Source organism: Hippoglossus hippoglossus, chromosome 17, assembly GCF_009819705.1.
Source record: "Hippoglossus hippoglossus isolate fHipHip1 chromosome 17, fHipHip1.pri, whole genome shotgun sequence".
In the NCBI taxonomy this organism is placed as follows: domain Eukaryota; kingdom Metazoa; phylum Chordata; class Actinopteri; order Pleuronectiformes; family Pleuronectidae; genus Hippoglossus; species Hippoglossus hippoglossus.
The window spans coordinates 23,471,805-23,499,304 of record NC_047167.1 but is presented as its reverse complement, the minus strand read 5'-3'; the positions used below and the strand labels follow the sequence as shown (position 1 = coordinate 23,499,304).

The 27,500-nt window shown below is 45.5% G+C and overlaps 1 protein-coding gene across 1 annotated transcript in view; it reads left to right on the top strand.

The window, feature by feature from the left end:
- Positions 1-27,500, top strand: part of adcy8 (adenylate cyclase 8 (brain)) — a 64,953-nt gene that overhangs the window by 28,427 nt on the left and 9,026 nt on the right. The window contains exons 3-14 of the mRNA XM_034614280.1: positions 660-790; positions 1,308-1,419; positions 2,452-2,579; positions 4,419-4,577; positions 5,969-6,239; positions 13,485-13,682; positions 16,574-16,674; positions 16,813-17,014; positions 18,173-18,262; positions 18,861-19,033; positions 19,988-20,066; positions 25,257-25,415. Coding sequence (XP_034470171.1) covers positions 660-790; positions 1,308-1,419; positions 2,452-2,579; positions 4,419-4,577; positions 5,969-6,239; positions 13,485-13,682; positions 16,574-16,674; positions 16,813-17,014; positions 18,173-18,262; positions 18,861-19,033; positions 19,988-20,066; positions 25,257-25,415 — 1,803 coding nt within the window. The remainder of the gene's footprint in view (positions 1-659; positions 791-1,307; positions 1,420-2,451; positions 2,580-4,418; positions 4,578-5,968; positions 6,240-13,484; positions 13,683-16,573; positions 16,675-16,812; positions 17,015-18,172; positions 18,263-18,860; positions 19,034-19,987; positions 20,067-25,256; positions 25,416-27,500) is intronic.

The following is a 27,500-nucleotide window of genomic DNA, read 5'->3' as shown; positions in this document are numbered from 1 at the left end:
GGCACGAAAACCCAACTCAAGACATATTTGGTAGCTCGTGCCGTCTCTGTGGGGCTTTGCAGCTTCCTGCTGGAGAAGCTTAGGCTGGCAGAGTCACACTCATCTCTTCTTTCTTACACGGACCTTTATGTAATGTGTTTTCACAAGCTTCTGGTTTTTCCTCTCGTGCTTGATGCTCTAATACTTTTTGACTTGTTTCTCCATTTAATTCCTCTTTGCCCTTAATCTTAATAAATGTGGTTTTAAAATTAAATAGAGTAATTCAAAGCTCTTATTCATAAATATTATGAATTTAGTTTTGCATATTTTTAAGCCCAGATTTCCCCCCCCCACAAAAATAAACAAAAAAATCCTTGAAACTTTCTTTTGATTTATTGGAAAACACGTTAATTTGGAGCTTTATTGACGAGAATCACGTGAGGTTGTTTGACCCCACCAACCACTGTGACCTTGACCTCTGACCTTCAAAATCTAATCAGTTCATTTGTGAGTCTAAGTGAACATTTGTACCAAGTGTGAAGAAATTCCTTCCTGGTGTTCTTGTGATATCGTGTTCACAAGAATGAGACATAAACTGACGCATATGATAATAATATGTTTGACAGTCCTGTTTGATGTTGTTTCTGGAAACTGACTCGATGCTTTTTTCTCCCCCGCAGGAGAGGCTGGTGTTATCGGTCCTTCCACGTTTTGTAGTTTTGGAGATGATCAACGACATGACAAATGTAGAGGATGAACACCTCCAGCATCAGTTTCACAGAATCTACATCCACCGCTACGAGAATGTCAGGTGAGGCCAAAGAACATGTTCAATATTGTTTTACCGGATTTGTTTCCAGGGTTACCGCCAATTAATAACTTTTATAACGAGTAAGAAAAAAATATTACGAATTAAATGTTGGCAAATAAATTTCCAACATTTACTTTGGTCCGAACAGCTCGACATTCATGTACCAGCACGTTTTGGTACTTTCTGATTTGAGACGTTTTCCTGGTTTGGAACAGGATTGTGGACTAAATCTTAAATCAGGTTCGGGTCCTGCACATGTTTTCAAACCCACAAAGCTCCGTACCGGACTCGAACCAGTGGCCCACACCCGTTTGCTATGGTGGCTCACAGAGACCAGTGAGTTCACAGTTAGTCCTGTTTCAAACCGGCTACTTTTAAAAGATGGTACAAGCTGATTGACAATTAAAGAATCACAGATCTTTGTGCAGGGAAAAACGTTTACGTGTCGTGAAGTATTTGAAATGGCTTTAAAGACCTGACCTGGATATTAAAAGTGACATTTCCATATTTTATTCAGCATTCTTTTCGCAGATGTTAAAGGCTTCACAAACCTCTCCACGACGCTGTCGGCGCAGGAGCTGGTGCGAATGTTGAATGAACTCTTTGCACGCTTTGACCGCCTCGCACATGTAAGTGAATACAACTTGGATATATCACTGTTTCTTTGCTTTCTTTGTCCTCCTGTCCCTCAAAATGCCGACTTAAATCGCCGGTTTCCTGGTGAGGAATGTCTCAGATGGACAGAGGTGGAAGATCCCGAGGGAGATTATGTGAAACGGGGATTTTTGCAGATGCTAAAAGTTACATATCGAAGGAATAATTCCTGTCGACAAACCTCTGAGTCAAATCCTCTTCATCGTGATCAGATTAAAACTCAGCGTTTGCTCTCGCTGCGTCTTCGTCTTCCTCGATGTGACGGCCTGCGTCTCTTTTCCTGTCGCAGCCTCTCAGGGCCGCCAAAGCTCATGACAGGTACATAAAGATGCCGGGAGCCGAATAAATATTTTCTTCAAAACATCTCAGTAAAAAACTGTCTGGTGTTGGACTGAAGAGCGTTTCAGACTCTGTCACGCTCGGTCGGTCAGGGTGTCAACCTCAGCATGTTCCTGCACAACCAACCCCATATGGAAATAGTTTATTTATTAACTCATATTTCTCTCGAGTATTTCTCTATTTCAGATCATATATGGTTTATTCTTTACTGGTTTTCTTCTTATTCATTTATTGCATGTTGTTTATGTTAAAGGAGACATATGATGTTTTTCTCAGTGTTTCTTTCCTATATTAGGTTTCACGTTTAAAACCTTTAAAACATTTAAAACATTTAAAACCTTTAAAAGCCCAAAGTAAAATAAGGAGCCTATACTTCCACACACTTGTATAATGCACACCTCGTGGCTCGTCTGGCAGGTTCTGACTCTCAGACTTCAGAGTCGTCGGCTCCCTGAGGACAGGCTGAGGACGTGTTTTCTGAACATTAGAGCATGAAAACACATTCGAGTAAAAACCCAAATTAAAATCATGAACCTGAACCTGAGAAGAATATGTTTCCTTTGATACTGAGACGAGTGTCGTGTGTCTGTCTGTCTGTCTGTCTGTCTGTCTGTCTGTCTGTCTGTCTGTCTGTCTGTCTGTTGACTGAACCGACTGCTCTGTTGCAGGAGCACCACTGTCTACGAATAAAGATCCTGGGAGACTGTTACTACTGCGTGTCTGGTCTGCCTGAGCCCAGACAGGACCACGCCCACTGCTGTGTGGAGATGGGCCTCAGCATGATCAAGACCATCAGGTACGCTGTCTATCACGGCCGTCATGTTGTAACGTCCCAGCTGCAGGGGAAGGCAGAGCTGGATTTGCATTAGACACAAGGTTGGACATACACCCCACGTCCAAGCATCGCCGAGACGGGAGATCATTTTAAGTAATGGAACGGAATTTCAGTTACGCAACAGAGTCGAGCAGATCCCGTGAGCTCGTGAATCCTGACACACGACTGTGTACTCGTCAGATCGGGTGAGAAAGGACAAATAAAGTCTTCAATCGCTCACTCCCAGCGCGGCCACTCTGCAGATAACTTCTGGGAAGACTCACAGGCCCCAGAGTTGGAGCTTTTACAGCCAGAGGCATTTTCCCTTCGATTATCTTCTCTGTCGCGGCAACAGTTCGGCCCCGTCGCATCACTTTCAGCGTGACAGCGAGGGAGGAGAGGAGCGCTGATGTTTAGAGGAAAAAGAGGGATTAGAGACGGATAAGCTGTGAGATTTGTGCTGTATACTATTATGTCAATATGCTCGAGCTGAGGACAGGAAACCACTGGGCACAGAAACGCTTTTTCACCGTTGCCTGTGAGCAAAAGATATCGTGTCCTGCTGCCGGATCTTTCAGAACACGAGACTGAGACGACAGAATACATAATACAAGTGAGACACAGACGTCAACTCCCTGAGAACAGAAGACAGTTGTGTTGGGTTGTGTTTTTACTGCGTGCTCACGCTTTCTGTCTTTGTCCAGAGACAATCTGTGTCAGTAACTGTTTCACTGTGAGCAGGTGAGATCCTCCTCCTGCTCCTCTTCAGTTTAGAACTTCGCTTTTCTTCTCTTAAATAAAGTTGCTTGTTTAATTCATTCAAATTATGACGTAAGATTGTTTCATGGTCATTGATTGATGATGGATTAATCAATGATGAACCTGAACTGAACAGTAACACTTCTTTAGTTGTGACTATCGACAGTGAGAGATGAAGAACGTGCAGATGAACTGAGGTGATCGTGGCAGTTTCGATCTTTCACTCCGATGCAAACTCAAAGTTTTTTAATGTAGTTATATTATATATATACTATAATATACGACACGCCGCTGTGTCTCCGACCTTCGCTACAGAATCGATAAAGTTTCCCATCATTAGCATCATCGTCCTCATCATCATGACGAGCTGCAGTTAGTCCCAGTTAACTTCCAGCCCCGAGCGCCGTTCAGCAGCGGCCTGACTATCAAGCACCTGTCACAAACTCCCAGGATGCCTTTCACCTCGCATTCATCACTGCTGTTATGAAGCATGAAATGAGAGCGGCAGGCGGGAGCGGGCCCGACTGCCCCGTCTGCTCTTCACAGACGTTCATCAGCCTCGTTCCTTCGTCCTGCTCTTATTGTGCTCGGGGACAAATAACACAGTGTGAAACGAGAAACAAATTTAGTAACGAGCGTGAAAAGTCTCGTGGAAACGCTTCTCCTCCTCCTTTCTGGGCTCGCTGACACCCGTGAAATGCACTGTGTTCATTTTCTTGGCGGATTTATGAACATTGTCTGTCAGCGTTATCTGTGTTCTCTTTTGCCAAAGGTCACTTTCATGAATATTAATTTTCTGAATTAATCCACACAGACATTTTACTGTGACCCAACGTTACCTCTGGAATATATTAAACAAAACATCAGCCTTTAACTCGAGAGCATTAAAATACATTCATGAACGTGTTTAAAATACTTTAAGATATACTCGTTACTGATTCTGTTTATTTCTCATCTCCCTTCAATTTGAAGAGTATTTGTATGTCCAGTGTTTTCCTTCATGTTCAGTACGTTTTTGCGGAGAGTGAAAGTTTCCGCCTCCTTTTCTCTTCGCTCTTCCAGATACGTGAGGTCGCGCACGAAACACGACATCGACATGCGTATCGGGATCCACTCGGGCTCGGTGCTGTGCGGCGTGCTGGGACTCAGGAAGTGGCAGTTTGACGTCTGGTCCTGGGACGTGGACATCGCCAACAAGCTGGAGTCCGGAGGGATCCCAGGGTGAGACGAGCTGTTTGACAGATTCTAATCACCGATCACAGTGTTTGTTTGAGTGACGTGTGTCAGAACTGAGAGGGAACGGGAAAGAGGGATGTTGCACCTTTTTGTCGAAGGCTTATTTCTCCCTGGGAAAGTGTCAAAAAACATAAACTCCTCGGTGGAGGTAATAAAAAGATTAGAAAATAAAGCAATAGAATAAAGTGTGTATTTACTAAATCAAATACAACACTAATACAAAATTATATATTAATAATAAGTTATAAGCTTCTTTGTTGTACTGTTTTTGTGACTTTTGAGATTTGATCTGTTATTTGACTGAACACTTGATTTCCATGTTGACAGATCAGCTGGTAAACAAGTAGAAAATAAAAAATATATTAATGTTAAACTAATAAAAAACGAAATCTCTTTCTGGGGACGATTTGGTGAGATGACTTCTTCAGTTTTGTGCAGATGTGAAATTCCCTTTGGAGCAATGGGAATAAATCTGCTTGTGAAGCCAGTTGAACGACGATGAGATGCTGTCATTACTTTAAAGTGTTTTTTTCAATCCAATGTTTGTGTTTGGCCCGGAGAGGAGCCGAGGGATTAGTTCTCTAACCGCAGGTTTTAAATATCCTGCCAGCTCCTGTTGTTGAGCCAAACTGTAACCGTGACCCGTGCTCCTGATTAAACTCGGTTGTGTAACTCGGACGGATGAAGCTGCAGTTTCTCTGCTGGTTTCGTCTCATCCGACACGTCGTCTGTCCGTGTCCAGCAAGTCCTGGGACACCGAGGACCCGGCCGTCGAGCTGAGAGACCTGCAGTCCTCACACTGAGCAGGACGTAATCCACTCCCTGGCTGCTCTCCTCTGGCTGAAGGCATCTCGGTCAATCACCTGCTGGACTCTGTGGTTCAGATGCAAACCCACATTATGGGATTTGATTTGAAGTAAAGCTGCAGTGACTCAAACCCTCCAACCTGGGGACAGAGGGGTCTTAAATGAAAGGAGATGTATTCTGTTCTGGTATTAAAAGTATTAAAGTATTAAAAGTAATCATTTTCACCTCTGCCCCGACGAGGTGATGTTTTCATGCCGTTTGTCTTTCTGTAGGTTTTGATTTGATTAACAGGAAGGATTTCTCTTTCTGTTAAATTGTGAGGATTGTGCATTTTTCAACAATTTTGTGAATTTCTCAAGAAATAATGCAGAAATGTGTTTTGGTGCAGAACAATGATCCAAATGTATCTGATCTCAAGACATGTCGGCTGCACATGGTGACTATATGTTGGTAAAGTGGAGGTGTGCGTTCTCTCTGGTTGGTTTTTATCTCATATTCATAATTTTAATTAAAAGTTAAAACTAACTAAACTGAAAATGTAACAGTGGACTTTCCCTGTCCCGCTCCAGACGGATCCACATCTCCAAAGCCGCTCTGGACTGTCTGAACGGGGACTACGAGGTGGAGGAGGGCCACGGGAAGGACCGCAACGACTTCCTCCGCCGCCACAACATCGAGACGTACCTCATCAAGCAGCCGGAGGAGAGCCTGCTCACCCTGCCGGAGGACATCATGAAGGAGGCCGCCAGCTCGGCCGACCGCCGGGTCAGCAGCGCCACCTTCAACGAGGCGTCGTGGAGCCCCGAGCTGCCCTTCGACAACATCGTGGGGAAGCAGAACGTAAGTCCCGCCCTGCTGCTGGACCTTCACGTCGTGTTCTGCACTTTGTCACACGGACAGGACGTCTGTCTCTTAGAGACGAACTCGTCCTTCCACTGACGATTCAACTTTTATTTCTGTTCAGATATGTTGTCCTGGCTGCAGGTTTAGTTCAGACTGAGTTTAGTTCTCACTGGGAGACGAAGTGTCTCGTTGAGATGGACGTCTTGGGGGTCGTCTGCAGTGCTCTTCTCAGTTGTCTCGCCTGTTTCTTGGTTGTCTTGTCTTTATTTTTATTTTTTATCCTGGGAATGAATGGACAGCGTTAGGCGGAGAGGTTGTGTGACGGGGGTAACGCATGTGTGTGTGTGTGTGTGTGTGTGTGTGTGTGTGTGTGTGTGTGTGTGTGTGTGTGTGTGTGTGTGTGTGTGTGTGTGTGTGAGGATGACGAGCTTCAGACTGTTTGGCCCATTTGAACGTCCTCCTGCACTTCAGCCCCCAGACGGATCACGTTCGGTGGTTTTGTCTGAGCTGATTTAATGCATTATTATTATTAAACGATATGCAGGGGATGTGGATTTAAGCCGTTCAGTCAAAGTACTTCTGGAAACTCAAGACTCGTTCTGTTACACTGGATTTCTGGATTTCTGGTCCATATTTTATATTAGTATTTGCTCGTGGATAATGTTGCTAAGATCTGTTTTAAACTTGCTGTTCGGAGCCTTGTGAGGTTACAGGTGGAGAAAAGACGGAGGGACTATTCTATTATTGCTGTTTTGCTGTACGCAGGTTTTTTATTATTATAGCAAACAGGAGGTTTATTCAAATATCTTATCTATCAGATATCTGAGTCCGAAAATGTAGCAAATTATGTTTTCTACACGAACCAGGACTCGGTGTGCTTTTTATTTACAATCCAATACAGTGACAGTAAACTTGTAAAAAGTGGAGAAACAAATAATGTTTGATTTGCTTTTTGGACCTCGCGGTGTGCAGATATCTATCATTAGTCTATAGTTACAGTATAAGATGATAGATCATGATTTCTCATGGATGCTGTGAAATGTGTCTGGACTCTGAGCCTGTGAGAAATATGCAGACGCTGTGTTTGTTCTCCTGCGGCCACGAGGCGACAGTAAACTCTCCGTTACCTCTCGTGTTACATACACGAGGATGTGTGCGTCTCCATCTCCCCGGCGAGCACGTGATGAAACCTACGTTCGGATTCAGAGGAATGTTATTTCTGAGAAGTGCCACTTCTTTGTTTCTGGCACAATGAAAGCCTGTCAGGACCGTCCTTTCACACAGCGGCTCTTTGCATATCAAAGGCTCGTCGGAGGAGTTTGAAGCGTCTTGTATGTGTGTGCTCGGAGCAGAACTTCTGTCTTTCACCCCCCCCCCCCCCCCCCCTTCCTGTTGGTCTGATTCAGTTTTCAGCACCACTGGATGGAAGAGAGCGAAGACGAGTCTTAGGGTACGAGTCTCTGTGGCTGTCAGACAGGAAATATTAGCAGAAATATTGAATTTTCAATTTAAGAAATGAGGAAAAGTAAAATAACGCTTGGCTTCTTTTTTTTGTTTTGCTCTATAATTTTTAAACAATTGTCAGGATAGTTCATTTAATCCCAGTCAAAAGTTGTTGATTGGTTCAGTGACGGCACAGCAGGTCGAGTTAGAGACATGATGTTTAGAGCGATAGAGCAACACAGAGCGACGACAGATGACTCATCTTCTTTACATAAAAACAAATGAAACCCCAGACGGCAGCGATGTGCTGAAAACTGCCGTGAAGGAGGTTTTGTTTACAGTGACCTACGCTCACAACCTTTGAATTAACGACATCACGTCCCGTCGTCTATCGCCGCAATCACAGAAACTCTCGTCCATCCACGACCGATTGCCGTCATCCAACCCAGAAGCTGAGTGGCTCTGCCTTTACCTCTCTCACGCCTCGCTGTGTGCCTGCTGGCTCCCATGATGCACCCGCTCTCGTCTCAGAGGAGGTTGTGTGTTTCCTCAGAGGAGCCACTTACTCTGCGTCTCTAAACCGTGAAATCCAGGCCAAAAAGTAATGGGTTCATCGTCTCCTTCCCCGGGTTTTTCAATTTGGGCCTGTGTCGGTGCCAGGTCCTGGTTGAGTTCCCGCTCTCTGTCCTGCCGAAGAGAATCTGTTTCAAGTTTCAAGTGAACGCCGGCTAAATCTCATGTAAACAGCTGATTGTGATGTGGAGTCGTTCACGTCCTTTAGACGCGTCCGCTCATCATGATGAAGGTGAACGGGTGAAGAAGCTGAAGGTGCGACATGAAGATTCAGACACGTTTTTTAAATATGTCTAAGAGCTGATCAGTCAAAGTCTATTTGCCAAGATATCTCACAAATATCAGATAATCTAGAGCTCACAGCAGGAGTCAGTGACATCGTGAAGAAGTCACAAAGAAGCACCGGAGATATTAAGGCTTCACGTACGTGCAACGGGAGGCAGTAGAGACGGGTCGTCCATCTTTATTCACAGTCGTCAGTCCAGGGGTTTCTTCCGCGCTGAAGAAGCGTGTTTGTTGTTCACTCCTCCATCATTTGAGCAGCCCCCCCCCCGCCCCGAGTCCCCGAGTCCCCGAGAATCTCTGTTTAATCTGTCACCAGCAGACATGTGAGACATCCAGCTGATGAAAGCACTCTGACATCCCCGTGTGTTCGAGTCACCCCCAGCCCCCGATTCCACTTGCCCTTTCCTCTGCATCATATGTTGGCATTTCCCTGCAGACGAATGGCTCCGTTATAAATATGTAACATGCATGTAGCCCCATACAGCCGCCTGCATACAACCAGCCAGGGCTCGGGGCAGCGCCGCACCGCCCGATATACACGAGAGAAATGTCAGAGATAGAAGCATGTGCCCTTTAGACCGGGAGCCTCTTTAGAGACGTGCACGTCCACAACAATCACGGCAGCGCGGCTTGTGACACAGCCCCCCCCCCACACCCGAGCCCTCGTGTCATGAATGGATGGCTGAGGGCAGGTATCTCACCGAGGCATCCGAGAGTTCTGTGAAGTATTAGATCCACCGTCACACCCTGCTGCCGCTGCCACAACGCTCCCTGTCACTACAGGAGTCACACAGCAGAGCTTTTGTTTGACTCGAAGTTGGAAACACAGCGGATGCAGGTCGGAGTCCGGAGCTCAGGGCAGATCTCTGGGAATAAAAGGGATATTTATAATGTGTGTGACACTGACATTGACTGTGGAAAATATGTTTTTGTAACTGGGAATCTATGGGGGGGGGGGGGGTGTCAGCGTTTTCTTTAAAGCTTGACAGGGAAACGTTTTCATGTTTAAATCCAGTTGCTCTTCTGAACTGAAAAGATACTGATTCATTATCAGTCTGTGATGTTCAAAGCATTCGACTCATTTCATATTCTGTTTCAAGTCAGTGCCGTCCTGCCAACGTTTCCCAAAATGCCTTTTGATGAACCTGATACAGGGGTTGGGGGGGGGGGGGGGGTCTCTGCGCCGCATACGTTTTGTGAAAAGGTGAAAAAGGAGGAAACGTGGAGGGAAAGGTTTGTCTAATGAAAAGCAGAACACGGCAGGAAGCTGATTCATGGAAACGCTTCATCACGGTCCATCTACAGGGCGGCAGCACCAGCAGGGCCCGGATGTACCGGACCGTTGTGACGAGGGAGTCGAGCCAGAAGGCAAACTTTTGATTTGCCAGCCCCTCTGTGTCCCGACCCTCAGCTGTGGTCATGAACTCTGGGTAGAGACCGAAAGAAGATGGTCGCAGATACGAGTTTCCTGCGTCCAGCCTCAAAAAGAGAAGAGCTGGGAGCTGGGACACAACATGGCGTCTTCCACGTTTGGAATCTTTTGGCTTCATTTTTCCCGATGGGGAGATCAGGACACACATGGTCTGTCTTATTTAGTCTACGATGTGTAACAGTCCTGGAAGCAACACTCAGTATAATATCCCTGCTCTTGTGATTCCACACACTGCCGTCCAGTTGTCTCCATTATAATGAAGCTGGTGAATGTCCTGCTGCTGATATGTTAATCATTTGACACCCAGGCCACACGTTTTCATTCATATGCAACAGGGGTCCTGTCGAGTTCAAGTTCATCCTCAGTTCAACTCTCTCTCTTCCTAATCTTCACTGTGTGTTGAGAGACAGAATGGACAATTCACATTCAGTCAATAGTCGTTTCTGGCAGATGCAGAAACAACAGAGAGTAATGTGCAATGTACTTTCATCTGCCAGGTTGAAATTCACTCTTTGACAAAACATGTCCATTTCCTCATATTAGAAATTTGTCTGAAAATCATGTCGATCTACTTCCAGTTGTGGTTGTTCAGGTAGTTTGGGGATCTGATCAAGGGGGCTCCTAGGCTTCAGGGGGCCTCGTAGGCTTCAGGGGGCCTCGTAGGCTTCAGGGGGCCTCGTAGGCTTCAGGGGGCTACCTAGGCTTCAGGGGGCCTCGTAGGCTACAGGGGCTAACTAGGCTTCAGGGGGCCTCGTAGGCTACAGGGGCTAACTAGGCTTCAGGGGGCCTCGTAGGCTTCAGGGGCTACCTAGGCTTCAGGGGGCCTCGTAGGCTTCAGGGGCTAACTAGGCTTCAGGGGGCCTCGTAGGCTACAGGGGCTAACTAGGCTTCAGGGGGCCTCGTAGGCTTCAGGGGCTACCTAGGCTTCAGGGGGCCTCGTAGGCTTCAGGGGGCCTCGTAGGCTACAGGGGCTAACTAGGCTTCAGGGGGCCTCGTAGGCTTCAGGGGCTAACTAGGCTTCAGGGGCTAACTAGGCTTCAGGGGGCTAAGTAGGCTTCAGGGGGCTCGTAGGCTTACAGGGGCCTACGTAGGCTTCAGGGGCCTACGTAGGCTTCAGGGGGCCTCGTAGGCTTCAGGGGGCTACCTAGGCTTCAGGGGGCCTCGTAGGCTACAGGGGCTAACTAGGCTTCAGGGGGCCTCGTAGGCTTCAGGGGCTAACTAGGCTTCAGGGGGCCTCGTAGACTTCAGGGGCTACCTAGGCTTCAGGGGGCCTCGTAGGCTACAGGGGCTAACTAGGCTTCAGGGGGCCTCGTAGGCTTCAGGGGGCCTCGTAGGCTTCAGGGGCTAACTAGGCTTCAGGGGGCCTCGTAGGCTTACAGGGGGCCTACGTAGGCTACAGGGGGCCACGTAGGCTTCAGGGGCTACCTAGGCTTCAGGGGGCCTAACTAGGCTTCAGGGGGCCTCGTAGGCTACAGGGGCTAACTAGGCTTCAGGGGGCCTCGTAGGCTTCAGGGGCTAACTAGGCTTCAGGGGCTAACTAGGCTTCAGGGGGCTAACTAGGCTTCAGGGGGCCTCGTAGGCTACAGGGGCTAACTAGGCTTCAGGGGGGCTCGTAGGCTACAGGGGCTAACTAGGCTTCAGGGGCTAACTAGGCTTCAGGGGCTAACTAGGCTTCAGGGGGGCTCCTAGGCTTCAGGGGGGCTCCTAGGCTTCAGGGGGCCTCGTAGGCTACAGGGGCTAACTAGGCTTCAGGGGCTAACTAGGCTTCAGGGGGGCTCCTAGGCTTCAGGGGGGCTCCTAGGCTTCTGGGCGTGTTTAACAAAGAGTTGACCCTGGGTGTAGAACCAAAAGTCGCTGTAGGGTTGATTGATGTCCAATCTGCTTAGAGAAGGCTCCTGGGAAGGGAATGCTGGGCGAGGGACGGACACATGGATGGATTATCTGGTTGAGTATCATGAAGTCTTTTGACTGGACACGACTTATAGCTGAATATGAACATTCTCTGAATAACTGAGAATCTTGCTGCTGACATTGATCAACGGTGCAATTTTCATGTGATTCGTGAGCTGCTGACCGATAAACCCTGAAGCTGTCCCCATCACAACCTCCGGGTCGCTCTGATAAGATGTGAATCAGCTGGTAATTACGGCCAGTGATAGTCAGAAGGACCCCGACAGGTAGAAAGAGACAAACATCCAATAAAGGAGAAATGAGAATCAGAATCTAAAAATGAACTCTTACTGATCCCTCAGTGTGACGGATTCCACTCGGTAACGTGGAGCGACTCGGTGTCGGCCTGGTGAGAGGAGGCGAATCGGTTTCACACACATATCTCTATCATCACACATTGCTCTCATAATCACTGTAATGGCTGCCGGCCCAGTGCGGCTCAGACACTTCACACGCTAATTTGTTTGAAGTTGAAACGCGGCTGCTTTAACTCACAGCTAATGTTGGAGAACTAACGTCGACGGCAGAATGAGTCAGACCTTTATCACTGTTACCTGAAGTGCTTCTCCTGACGTGCGGAGCCGGACGAACCTCGACTTCAGAGATTCAAGTGCCTTTTTCAAATCCTCTCAGGGATGAAGGAGGCAACGAAGTGAAAGGTGGAGCAGGCGAAACACCGGAGACGTTTACGTTCAACGTTTCTCTGACCTGTAATGTGAGATTGCTCATCTGCCAAAATTCAGATGCCTTTATGTTTTTTTTAATAACACAAGCTACAAGCACGTAAGATTGTATTACGACCTTTTGGAAATCGTCTCTTTGATTGTGTTGAAGGACACTGACAATCTCTTTCTGGGGTCAGACAATTAAACGAAACCAGACATTATTTTCTCTGTTAAACTAGAATATAAATTTGGTAATTTCTTGTATTATAGAGGTTGTTTTTCAGCAGATAATCCTCAAGCCTAAAATAGAGAGAAATCCCTTATTGCTTATGGACTGGTTTTCACCTTTCTTGTTAAAGAAATGATGTCTGAACAGTGTAGTGACTAAAGAAATGTGGAAATTCCGGGTTAGGTTCAGAGATTCTGTTCACCTTTGGAGGTGAAAAGTGTTTTTCCAGGATCTGGTCGTTCTGAAAATGTGATAAATATTCAGCTCTCATATTTAGGGTTTGTTTTCATTTCTCAAATCTTTTCCTCGGCTGTTTTCTCAGTCCTCCACGGGCTTTATCGTTTTCATTTCCACCGTTTCCCCTTCCAGTCCCAGATGAGGACACAAATAACAGCTCTGTTAGAACGTGTGCACAATCACCAGCTTCGTCACCACTAACAGAGCAAAGTGAAGGAACGTGCTGCGGGTGAACGAGAGACGCATGACTCGCCTGAACGTTGCATTTTGGTCTCCCCCCCCCTTTTCTCCCTATTCCCTAGTTCCTCTTTCTCTTGTGTCTGTAATGAACGTAACCGTGTCTGTTTCTTCTTTTCATTTGAAACTTGAATGAAACAAAAGGGCAGGTTCATTCTATGTGCATGTGCTCCCCCCCCCCCCAACCCTAGACTCTGGCTGCCCTAACGAGAAATTCGATAAATCTGCTTCTAAACCATCTCGCACAAGCTTTGCATGTCCACTCCGGCCCCGAGGAAATTAACACGCGAATAGAGAGCGCCATCGACTCACGGAGTGGCGATAGGTTGAGAAGAGAGCCTATCAAGGCTTTCTCACTGATGTTGAAAGACTCCAGCCTGGAAGAGAAGGTAGCTGGGGTTTCTTTCTGTCTCCCTCCTCATATCTATTTCAGAAGACTTTCAGAAGCAGAACAACATTTGTTCCCATCATGAGTAAGCTAAAGGCACCTGAGATACTGTTGCTGTAATTCTCACGAGTCACAGACGAACATTAACGGCGTAACTGAGGGATATCGTTGAATTGATGGAAAAGAAAATATAAATCGAGTGCTGCCAGAGTACAGAGTGTCAAGTGTGCCACAACAGAGTTATGGTCAATTCATTTAAATGTAGATGATACGGATCAATTCAGAGTTAAAAAAACATATATTTTTCAATTTAATAATTATGTTTTATTGTTTTATTTAAGGGTCTTAAATTAAATGTCATGAAAATGAATGTTACAGTGTCGATTCTAAGATACAAATTAATAGCCCCATTTAAAGACTTACAATAGATAGATCCATTTATTAAATGAAATAATTAACTTTTCATAAGCTAACATGAACAAATTAAATCACTAATTTGCAGCTGTATGTTATTTAACTATACATAATAATGCAACCTGTTTGTAGTTGATCTATCTTCTTTTAATGGTTTCAGATGAAATCTAATAATAATAATTCATATTTTAGTGTAAAATGTAAAATGAAATTACCTTTTTTTTCAAATTCTTGATTTTCTTGTATTTTAGATTTTTAGCTAACGTAAATAAATTTGAATAATGTATATGCAAATGTATTTTTTACTTTATTTAATAATGCAACCTTTAAAGCCTCTCCTCACAGCCCCTCCCCTCTCCTTTATTCCAGTGGCACACTTCGGCCTCCATATTAATATGCATGAATAAACATGGTGACCCAAATCTTCCTCTGTGCAACATGAGCAGCGTTTTTTTCTTTTTTAGTTACTGTGAATATTGTCTTCAAACATCAAATCAACTTAACTATGACTCATGTGGGATTCTGAATTTACAGAATCGGTGAGACGCTGATTCGTCCCGATCAGAGGAGCTCCTTCAGTTTACTCATGAGCGACCGTCCGTGGACCCTTTTGAGGTTTTGTGGAAAAAGTTGACTCGTTCAACTTTTCTTTTCCTCTTTCTTTTTACTGGAGCACATTGCATTCACTCAAAAACGATGATGATATCCTGTGTTTATTCATTTATATCTCACAAGTATGAGACCAAGACATTTGAATATTATGTAGAGAAGATAATAGAGACGATTTCTAGTCTGCGATCAGAAAACAAAAAGGACAAGCACACTCAGGTTAGATAAGAATATAGAACACTCAGAGTCTCCTTATGAAATCACATGTAAACTCACTAGAAGCAGATTTTCACAAACCAGTCTGATTTCTTACGTAAAGATCCATGAATTATTCTCTGAGAAATCACCACAACTGTTGAAAAACGTCTCACAATGTTAAAGAGAGTAAGACATTCCACATCCGTCCACCAAACGTCAGTCCACTAGGTTTTGCGTAATCCTGATAACTAGACGCTGAACAACAAATGTGTTAACACGTCTTCACTGTTTCACCGACTGAGAATGAAAGAGAATCCCAAACTTTCCAAATCATCAGGCTTTCCTGTTTCCATTTAATGAAACGGTGGAACAATAAAAAAAAAGAAAAAGCTGGATTTGAATAATTGACTCCGTGAGCTTTTAGGTGGAAAGCTGGATTTTTAAAGGGTTAATTTGCTTCAGGTAACTTCAGACCTGTAAACATTATGAATGGATTAATTTAGAGCGGCAGCTGCACACGAAGTGAACTCGTTTCCATAGCAACAGATTCCAATTAACCAGCCGACAGCAGTCAGGTCACAATCATCCGATATGTCAATAAAGTAAGAAAACGCCTCTGAGCGTTTTTTCTTCGGTGAATGCAAAGCTCTTCTGTAGCTTGTTGTTCCTTGAATAAAACCACCTTCGACCTTTAAGTTGACCTTCACTTTGGCCCCTTCCCTCCTCCATGTTTGTGTTTCCCTTTGAATCCCACTGCCATCTTCAAACCTTTTCCAGGAACCTTATTTTTATTCTATTTTATTTGATTGTTTTGGTTTGACCTCTCTTCAGTAAATGTGCAGTGACTTGCTGTTGGCCTACCTCCTGTTTATATCTTTACATTTTTTGCCAAAGTTGTGACTAAACGTGAAGCATCCTCTTGCTAATTTCCCAGCACCCTTTGAGAAAGAGACAGAGCGAGGACGGGGCAGCGGGGGTCACGGGGGACACGGGGGGGGGACAGTTGATGTCTGTGGCTGTCGCTCGATGTTTTTAATTATTGAGCATTAACAGATTTGTCGGTGGATTCGTGGAACGCAGCACCGAGCGAGGACAGACGTTTCCTCTGCTTTCTATCAAAGTTTGAAAAAAACAGTGAATTCTTTAAATCTCTTACTTTCTGAAAAGTTGCCATATTTATCTAATTTTGAATTTAAAATCTGAATCTGCAAAGAAACCCGTGGCTTCAGTTATCAGGTCGATGTTGTGGTGTAACACCAGGAAGTCTCCGTCGTATCAGAACTTGTAAACATGGTGACAGTGATATCGAACAGACGTGTCGTATTTTGGAGAAACGCTCACTCAGGTTGTGTCTCCGACTCGGCTAGCGGCTAACAGCTAGCATTGTGCTTGTTAGCCTCGCGCCTTCCCCAGGACCCCACAGCCCCCCCCCCCCCCGGCTCCTGTCTCTCTCTAACGCTTGTGTATGAACCGGTGCATGAACCTGTGGCAGAGCGCTGGCGTGTTTTGGTGCGTTTCGCTGTGTTTGTTCTTCTCAGTTGAGTCTGAAAACGTGTTTCTCCATCTTCCCCTCACCTCTCTCTCTCTCTCTCTGTCTCTCTCTCTCTGTCTCTCTCTCTCTCTCTCTTCCTCCTCTGTCTGTCTCGTCTTCTTCTCTCTTCCTCGGTGCAGTACTCCCAGATGAGGGATGAGGTCTTCAAGTCCAACCTGGTCTGCGCCTTCATCGTGCTCATCTTCATCACCACCATCCAAAGCCTACTTCCCTCTGCCAGGTAAAGAAATGGGACATACCACAGGCTAAATAAAGATGGACGACATGACGGCTTGATGGTGTCTCGATCTGAATATGGTGTCTCGTGAATATAAGGTCTCAGCCCCAAGTGTTTTTATTATTTTAATTGTTTCTGCAGAATGGTAACCATGGTGGTCCAGTTCTCCGTCCTCATCGTCCTCCATTCCTGCCTGGTCCTCGTTACAACGGCAGAGGACTACAAGTGTCTGCCTCTGGTCCTACGCAAAACCTGCTGCTGGATCAACGAGACCTACGCCGCGCGAAACGTCATCATCTTCGTCTCCATCCTCATCAACTTCCTGGCAGCCATGATCAATATAGTGAGTCCGATTTCCAGTGGGAGATTTTTAAAAGAGTTTCCTGACTCGGCTTTGTCTGTTTTTCAAAAACCAACGTGTCAGACACAACTGCTCATTCCTGTTTTAGAGAAAATAGAGAATATTGCCACGTTTATCCTCTCAGAGAAGCAGTGAAACAGTGGAAGTCTTATACTAAAGTTAACTGAATTCACGTTCTACTGCGAGAACTTCAAATTAAATCGTCTAATTTAACCAATTTCTGCCTTAAATGACGTAAAATGTTAACGGACATCTGTAAGAAAGAACTTCAGAGTATGACCAATCACACAAGGGGTCAAGTCACACCAGGGACAGACCGTGAACAGTATTATTACATTGAATTACATCACGGTTGAATTTCAAAACAATAAGGATGATGTGATTAGTTTGTCCGTGTTGTGGCAGCAGCTGAAGACGTGACTTCATCGACCCCAATTTACCAGATACGTCGGCTCGGTTCTGCAGCGGGGGGGCGCCGGCCGAACTGAGGCTCATGAAACTAGCTGATAATTAGCTTTTGCTGTTGCGAGGTTGCATCAAACAAAGAAGACAAGGATCAGAGAGAGGAGAGAAGCGTTTGGACCTTCACACTGAAACTGAGGTTCGTTTGTGTGAGAGAATCCAAACTGGAGGAAAAAGTGATTCTTTGTTCAATCCCTGAACTTTACCACTATTGTTAAAGTCAAAACCTTCGCTTTAGCTTCTAAAGGTGGATTTTGAAAGTAAAACAAAATCCTGTAGACAAAACATAGAACATCTTCAGCAAAATTAAACATTAGTCAACATTTATTACATGAAGAATCGATGTTTTGCTGTATTTCAGCCGAGCAGTTCAGTAGTTGTTTCATGTTCCCGAAGGTTCCTCTCGCTCTTCTCCAGATGACACAGCGCTTAGTAGTTTAAAGCTAAACTCTCCCACTAACAACATGTCACTTCCTGTAGAACAGGAAGAAGAGTTCAGATTATTTCTTTGCGAGGTCACAAACGAGCGCAGAGTTGAAATCTCTCAAACAAGCATCTTGAAAGATTAAAGGCTTGACGGAAAAATGTATGAAGGGAGATTCTGTGTATTTTGATGCTGATCCCACATCAGCTTAATGGTGTACAGAAACAATAATCCGCCCTGTTGGTCCCTCACAGCTGTGGTGTGACTTCGACAAGTCCAGCACCTTCAGGAACCAGACGTACAACGAGTCGGCCTCCGTCCCCGACATCTGCTTCTACCCAGAGGTACCGACTGAATGTGGCGTCTGAATTTTGCAGTCAGGTCCATCTGTTGTGTTGGGTTTTTTTTTTCCACTTCTGCGACAGCGGCAAAATGATAAATTAAACATTCTCGACATCTGCTCGCACCCAGAGGGAGGTCTCGCCTCAGACAACGGCGACTGATGGAGCCATCAGGACGTCACCGGGAAAATATCCCTTCTGTTATTTTGCTCACACAATAAGAAGCTAATTGATGGACTCAACGCTCTCACTGCTCCGAGCTTGGTTTGAGTCACGTATCGCTGCATGTACACAAACGTGCTCCCCGCAGAGGCGAGCCAGCTTGTGTGTGTGTAAACCAGAGCTGTCGTCGTGTCGGTTTACTAGTGTGTGATCAATAAGTTGTTTACAGTCGATCCAACTAAACATTTACTCATAAAGTCCTCAAAACTGAAATAGACAATATTTTTCTATACAGACATTAACATCTTAGTTAAGCTGAGTAAGAAACTATGGCTAAAGTTGAGGACAATGTCATTACTTCAATCAAATGTCAAAGCAAACCACTGGTTTGGAGACAGCATGGACTCGGTGATAAACACGTATCTGTTCTGTCTCCCAGTACTTTGTGTTCACGGGGGTCCTGGCGATGGTGACGTGTGCAGTGTTCCTGCGGCTGAACTCCGTGTTGAAGTTGGCGGTGCTGCTGGTGATGATCGCCATCTACTCGCTGCTGACCGAAGCCTTCTACACCTCGCTGTTCGTCCGCTACGACGCCGTCCACCACAACACAGAGTGAGTGTTCTGGAATGACCGGCTCTTCACCCACAGAACGAGAGCATTTGTCAGAGAATCACAGAGTCCTCGTTTTTATTTCTCCCTCTTTACGGAAAACAAGCCGTTCAGAGAGCAGCGTTAAAGACAAGTGCATTAATGTCTCCTCATTTGTCTCGTTCCTCACCCAGTCCTCTTCAGAACACACCAGGGAGCCACGTTGACCTTTTTACCGCACGTAAATGCTGCAAATGTGAGAAAACTCATCTTGTAGGCGTCCTCGGATTTAGTACAGTGATCTTTACGGTGACAATGTACGACGGCATCCTGAGCATCTGAGCGTGACCGGTTGAGAAAGCAGAAAGCAGCGTTCCGCCTTCGAGCAGAGGTTTCTGTAGAGGATGAGCTGCAGAGGAAGTCGTCTCTTTAAAGCCTTCGGGGAGACGAAGGGTTGAGATGAAACAAAGTCAGGTGGAGGGGACTGTATTTCATGTCGGGGTCACGGTGGCAGCAGGTGAAGCAGGGATCATAATCACAGGTTGATTATTTACATCGAGTTTTCTGGTTCCATCTTCTGGGTTCTGGTTACAGTTCGGGGTTAAGGCATGAAAGAGCCCTTAAGGTCGTACTCCACTTAATTAACTTTAACATATTAAACGTGTTCCCTGAGGACTTGATAGGTGGCTGTGATAAATCTTAAGTTTAACCCGAGGTGTTTAATGAAGAAGTTAAAATGGAATCCACAGGTCACAACGGTTCAAAGTTTAAAAAAAAAGTACCACTCCTGCGATTTGTATTTTTTTTAATTGTGTTAAAGGTATTGATAAACCCAAACACTGTGTAGTGTAATAATGTCTTCTTGTTTTCCATCACCAGACACATTTTATGAGCTGTAGCATTGACAAGAGGAGCTTGTATTTAAAACTTCAGACATGGTAAACATGTGAAATCGTTTCACTGTTCTTCTCCCGACAGTAACTTCCTGGGAACTAAAGAAACATCGCTGCTCCTCATGGCCATGTTCCTCCTCGCGGTGTTTTACCACGGACAGCAGGTAAGACCAGAAGAAACTTAATCTTCACATGCAATCCAGAAAGAGATGAGCTGAACTCCAAACCCCTCATCGACCACAGCTGTCACATCACAAAACCCCCTTGTGAATTATCTCGCTGTAAAGGACATGTTGGAAAATGGAGGCCGTCGTCTTTGCACACACCGCAGACTATAAATAGAAATGTTGGACCTTTCCTTTAAATGCTAATAACAGGGAGAAAACAATGCAGCAGGCGGAGGAACGTAGCATCCTTCTTGTTGCTATGCAGCCGTCTAATGAGCGTTAGCAGCTAACCTGAAGTAACAAGGACAGAAGACAAACAGACGACCTCAGTCCTGAGGGTGGTCAAACACGGATAGTACTAATAAATACATAACATTTTATTCCTAACGAAATTTGCGTGTTATCGTTTTGTGGGGTGTAAATCCAAGGGGGTTGTGAGATTAAAACAGGAATAAGAAAGAAGAAAATACAGTTTAATAAAACACAAAGTAGGACAGTGGATAATTGGACCGCCTCTGACCCTCAGCAAAACAGAAACAAACCTCTCGTCACTTACTTCTGGTTTCATAGAGATGCAGTCAGAGCCGGCGGCCTGAAGGAAACCGGTGTTTCCACGTTGCTTTCTTATTTTCTCTACGGCAACCTTTGATCGTGCAGGTCGGCTCGGTCGGCGAGCGAGGGAACTAACTGAGGAACCTCTGCAGCCCCACGGAAGTAGAAAGCAGCCGGTTTAGAAATCAACCTGAGACGAATCGGGGGGGAACGCAGAGACAATGAAGACAGACGGCGTGCAACTGTCTCCGTTCTGCCAAATATGACCCTTGGATCTTTTTAGTCTGGGGTTTCAAATCATTGATTCTTTAATTGGCTCTGTTCGATTCCAAGTGGGAAAAGTTCTCTACTCTCTTAGTCTGGGTGATTTCCTGTGATCAGACTCACAGCAGGTGTTATGTTTGTCTCCTGCAGAATTCTATTCATATTCACATTATTCACATTGGCTAATATGTGAAATGATGAATTTAAATTCTTTCACGATCATTTGACAGAACATGGTTCCACCAGCACAACAGGTGTTACAGAAGCAAACACTCGGAGATGAGGAATGATCGGCTGTAATAAAATAATATTTAACCCTTTGAAAGCGACCACAGGTCAGGACCACGGGAGATTACTCCAAAATAAAAACCATCACAGTTGAAGCATTTATTCATTTTGCAGCAGGAAGCCAACGCCTCATCGTGTTGTGTACGCTCATCGTGTTGTGTACGCTCATCACGTTGTGTACGCTCATCCTGTTGTGTACGCTCTTCATGTTGTGTACGCTCATCCTGTTGTGTACGCTCTTCTTGTTGTGTACGCTCATCATGTTGTGTACGCTCATCATGTTGTGTACGCTCATCCTGTTGTGTACGCTCTTCTTGTTGTGTACGCTCATCATGTTGTGTACGCTCATCATGTTGTGTACGCTCTTCATGTTGTGTACGCTCATCATGTTGTGTACGCTCATCATGTTGTGTACGCTCTTCTTGTTGTGTACGCTCATCATGTTGTGTACGCTCTTCATGTTGTGTACGCTCTTCATGTTGTGTACGCTCATCACGTTGTGTACGCTCATCGTGTTGTGTACGCTCATCATGTTGTGTACGCTCATCCTGTTGTGTACGCTCATCATGTTGTGTACGCTCATCCTGTTGTGTACGCTCATCATGTTGTGTACGCTCTTCTTGTTGTGTACGCTCATCATGTTGTGTACGCTCATCACGTTGTGTACGCTCATCATGTTGTGTACGCTCTTCATGTTGTGTACGCTCATCATGTTGTGTACGCTCATCATGTTGTGTACGCTCATCACGTTGTGTACGCTCATCACGTTGTGTACGCTCATCACGTTGTGTACGCTCATCATGTTGTGTACGCTCATCACGTTGTGTACGCTCATCACGTTGTGTACGCTCATCGTGTTGTGTACGCTCATCATGTTGTGTACGCTCATCACGTTGTGTACGCTCATCACGTTGTGTACGCTCATCGAGTTGTGTACGCTCATCATGTTGTGTACGCTCATCATGTTGTGTACGCTCATCACGTTGTGTACGCTCATCGTGTTGTGTACGCTCATCATGTTGTGTACGCTCATCACGTTGTGTACGCTCATCACGTTGTGTACGCTCATCGTGTTGTGTACGCTCATCACGTTGTGTACGCTCATCGTGTTGTGTACGCTCATCACGTTGTGTACGCTCATCACGTTGTGTATGCTCATCGTGTTGTGTACGCTCATCACGTTGTGTACGCTCATCACGTTGTGTATGCTCATCGTGTTGTGTACGCTCATCACGTTGTGTACGCTCATCATGTTGTGTACGCTCATCACGTTGTGTACGCTCATCGTGTTGTGTACGCTCATCATGTTGTGTACGCTCATCATGTTGTGTACGCTCATCACGTTGTGTACGCTCATCGTGTTGTGTACGCTCATCACGTTGTGTACGCTCATCACGTTGTGTATGCTCATCCTGTTGTGTACGCTCATCACGTTGTGTACGCTCATCACGTTGTGTACGCTCATCGTGTTGTGTACGCTCATCACGTTGTGTACGCTCATCACGTTGTGCACGCTCATCACGTTGTGTACGCTCATCACGTTGTGCACGCTCATCACGTTGTGCACGCTCATCACGTTGTGCACGCTCATCACGTTGTGTACGCTCATCACGTTGTGCACGCTCATCACGTTGTGTACGCTCATCACGTTGTGCACGCTCATCACGTTGTGCACGCTCATCACGTTGTGTACGCTCATCATGACGGCGTTATGCTTCGTGACATACGGTGGAAAACGTGTGGCGCCAGAGAGCAAATTTTTTTTTACACTTTTTAATTTATAACACAAGTTTAGTACTTTTATTATATATAATGTTTCATTGACTTACCTAACCTTTTAGCTTTGGTTGAAAAAATACCACGATAAACAGAAGAGGAACGTTTCTGCTGCAGCTGTCAAAGAGTTAAACAACTCACTTGTGACTTTTAAGCAACACACAAACAATAAGCTGCTTGAAGCAAAGCACAATTTGGACTGAATTTAAATTCCCATTGGTTGCCATCATTAATTCAACACGGTGTTTTTGGTACGAGCACCGTGTGACCTCTGAACTCTGGTGCGCGACGGCAACACAGCAGTCAACCGATGAAGAAACATGAGGTGACAAAACGAAAACGCTGGAATAATGAAGCATCGTTCGCTCGCTGTCTGGAGAACAAGGCGCTTCAGTCCCTTGCAGCTGAACACTCGCAGCTCCGTCCTCCATTGTTGAGCAAACACAAGGTGTAAAAACACGAGTTGGAGCTTCTCTCAGAGGAGACGTTTAAGTGATTGTGTTGTGTTGTGAAAAAGGAGCCTATTAGAGCAGAGAGGCGGAGGACACTCACTCCTTTATTCTTCTTCACAGCCTCTTTCATTACAAGAACCTCACTCTCATTTGTGCTTGTTAAATGCGAGTGATTGTACAATGTCCTCAGTGTGGCACGTTTCATGTCCATAACACACAGAACACACGTTTTCCATTTACATCACGTACACAACAAGATGCAGGTTGTTGTTGTTTTTTTTTTCACACTTTCACTTTCTGTTGCTTTCTGGTGATTTCTGTGTCTCCACACGCAGCAGATGAAACTAAACCAGAGACCTGGTGAATAATTAACCAATGGCATCAGAGCACAGAAGCCAGATGAGGTCGTTCTTCATGAACGCGACTTCCTGTCACAACAGTAATTACATTATCAAGCACAGTGAACATGAGCCATTTCATTACAGGGAGACAAGGCTCTGATTATAACACACTTTTGTTTGAAATAATTATAAGATCAGAATACCGATCAGGGTTGTAATGTAACGGCAACAGTAGTATAATTAATTATTTAATTAAGGAGACGTAAAGCTACTATTCTGTGTTTGTTCCTTGAGAAACCGATGTTTGCCTTGGTTTGCTCTATGCTCGCTGCACACTAGAGGGAAATGGGGCTGATTCCAGGTCTGATTCAACCCTCCTCAATCACAGGGATGTTGCCTTGGACTTCAGATCAGAACCGATCATCTGGTCAAACGTCACCGACTGATCTGGAGCCTCGTGTCGCCATTTTGAAAGAATGCGTCGCCCACTGTGGAGGCCGCGTCGGTTACCGTCTTATTCTCCCGCTGCCGAACAAGCTCTGCAGGCTTTGCATTCTTTATTAGGAAAACAGGAAATGAGAATTAAGTTTCACTCGTATGATTAAGGCTCTAATTGACACCACAATCAGAAAACTGTTTCCACCGATCCCACACATTTTCAATATCATTATTATATTATTAAACCTTTTCCCCCTTCTCCTACAAGCACAAACTAAATGCTACCGACTTTTACGCTAATGTATTCAAATGACTTTGTATTAATTGTTCATTAAGTAAAGCAATTTGTGTTTCTTATTAGAATCCTTCTTTCTGCACTTCGGATTGATCACACTCATGTTTCATAATTGATCCAACCTTCAGCAGATCTTTTAATTTAGCCGCTCATTCCAGAACCGAAGCTTGGCCTTTCCATCATCTAAATTATATCAACACGCTTTCTCCCGATAGTTGGTTCATTTGTTTGAGTGATTACGTAACTAGCAGAGTCAGAGTCAGAGTCAGAGTCATAGATCTGCCTGGAAAGTCAGAAAAGGGGCGTGAGGGAAATAAGGAGTTGGGATTTTCAGGTCTTCAGAGGCTTGAGAGGAAAAGCAAATTTTGTGTTTCCCACTTTATTTGGCTCTGTGGAGAATCTGTGCCTGGACACAAGACGGACATATGTTACAAAGATATTCAAAATGATGATCATTCAAATAAATGGAGTAAAGATGGAGGCATGGGAGACGGAGGGATTTAAATATTTCCCAAAGCAGTGCAGCAGCAAGGATCATTGGAAAGAAAGAACATGAAATTAGTCTAAGAGGACACGTGTGTCTCTGAGTCTCTTCAAAGAACAATGTACAGCATGTTCAGAGTTGATGCTGAATCCATGGACCTTCAGCGTCTGATTCACTGTTTTAAAAGAATGAAAGATATGGAAGATAATTCCCTTAAAGCAGAGTAGAAGAAGTGATGAGCATGTGGAAAAGCAGGTGTAACATCTGTGCCTTTCTCATATTTCTTTTTGTCTCCAGCTGGAGTACACGGCGCGACTGGACTTCCTGTGGCGCGTCCAGGCTAAAGAGGAGATCAACGAGATGAAGGAGCTGCGAGAGCACAACGAGAACATGCTGAGGAACATCCTGCCCAGCCACGTGGCGCGCCACTTCCTGGAGAAGGACCGGGACAACGAGGTCGGTGCAAACTCCTCTAACACTGACACACTTCAGACAAACTTAGAGAAAACAATCAGACTCACATGAATCGTTTCGTGGGTTGTCTGGTTTGATTTTCCATCAGCTCAATCTCAAATCTCAAATGTACGGACCTCCAACAAACACACGAACACAGCAACAGAGAAGACTTTGTCAAGTGCGTCTCCATCAGCATCACCATGTGACATTATCTTCACTTTGACAAAGACAAAGATGGAGGAGCTAACTCTGATTAATCTGAGAGTCAAAGCTAATTTTGAGGTCCCTATAAATGGAGTCTGTGCAGAAGTGATGAGTATCGAGGTCTCGTCATGAAGTTTCACCCTGTTTACATATCGTCAACTAACTCATTATAACCAAACTTCTCATGAACAATTGAACGCGAGTGAGTAAAGTTTGATTATAAACAGACGGAAGTTATGGACAGAACTACAGAACAGAAAGATATGACCCACGTTCAGGTGGCGTCCCGGCCGGCGAGCTCAGCAGGTCAGTTCTCAGCTCAGAGTTCTTACACAGCAGCACCTCCTCTCACACATCTGCACCGAAGACCTGTTCCAGAACAGTCTCCTACGTTCATTACAATTCATTCTCCGAGCCTCTGTGTTCCAGCCTGTGAAGAAAAGGGAGACAGAGAGACAGAGAGAGAGAGAGAGAGGGAGAGAGGGAGAGAGAGAGAGAGAGAGAGAGAGAGACAGAGAGAGAGAGAGAGAGAGAGAGAGAGAGAGAGAGAGAGAGAGAGAGAGACAGGGAGAGAGAGAGAGAGAGAGAGAGAGGGAGAGAGAGAGAGGGAGAGAGAGAGAGAGAGAGAGAGAGAGAGAGAGAGAGAGAGACAGAGAGAGACAGAGAGAGAGAGAGAGAGAGAGAGAGAGACAGAGAGAGAGAGAGACAGGGAGAGAGAGAGAGAGAGACAGGGAGAGAGAGAGAGAGAGAGGGAGAGAGACAGAGAGAGAGAGAGAGAGACAGAGAGAGAGAGAGAGAGAGACAGAGAGAGAGAGAGAGACAGAGAGAGAGACAGAGAGACGGAGAGGGAGAGAGAGAGAGAGAGGGAGAGAGACAGAGAGAGAGAGGGAGAGAGAGAGAGAGAGACAGAGAGAGAGACAGAGAGAGAGAGACAGAGAGAGAGAGAGACAGAGAGAGAGAGAGACAGGGAGAGAGAGAGAGAGACAGAGAGAGAGAGAGAGAGAGACAGAGAGAGAGAGAGAGACAGAGAGAGAGACAGAGACGGAGAGAGAGACGGAGAGGGAGAGAGAGAGAGAGAGGGAGAGAGACAGAGAGAGAGAGGGAGAGAGAGAGAGAGAGACAGAGAGAGACAGAGAGAGAGAGACAGAGAGAGAGAGAGAGAGAGAGAGACAGAGAGACAGAGAGAGACAGAGAGAGAGAGACAGAGAGAGACAGAGAGAGAGAGAGAGAGAGAGAGAGACAGAGAGAGAGAGAGACAGGGAGAGAGAGAGAGAGAGACAGGGAGAGAGAGAGAGAGAGACAGGGAGAGAGAGAGAGAGAGACAGAGACGGAGAGGGAGAGAGAGAGAGAGAGAGGGAGAGAGACAGAGAGAGAGAGAGAGAGACAGAGAGAGAGAGAGAGAGAGAGACAGAGAGAGAGAGAGAGACAGAGAGAGAGACAGAGACGGAGAGAGAGACGGAGAGGGAGAGAGAGAGAGAGAGGGAGAGAGACAGACAGAGAGAGAGACAGAGAGAGAGAGACAGAGAGAGAGAGAGAGAGAGAGAGAGAGAGAGAGACAGAGAGACAGAGAGAGAGAGAGAGAGAGAGAGAGAGAGAGAGAGAGACAGAGAGAGAGAGAGAGAGAGAGAGAGAGAGACAGAGAGAGAGAGAGAGAGAGAGAGAGAGAGAGAGACAGAGAGAGACAGAGAGAGAGAGAGAGAGAGAGACGGAGAGGGAGAGAGAGAGAGAGAGGGAGAGAGACAGACAGAGAGAGAGACAGAGAGAGAGAGACAGAGAGAGAGAGAGAGAGAGAGAGACAGAGAGACAGAGAGAGAGAGAGAGACAGAGAGAGACAGAGAGAGAGAGAGACAGAGAGAGAGAGAGACAGAGAGAGAGAGAGAG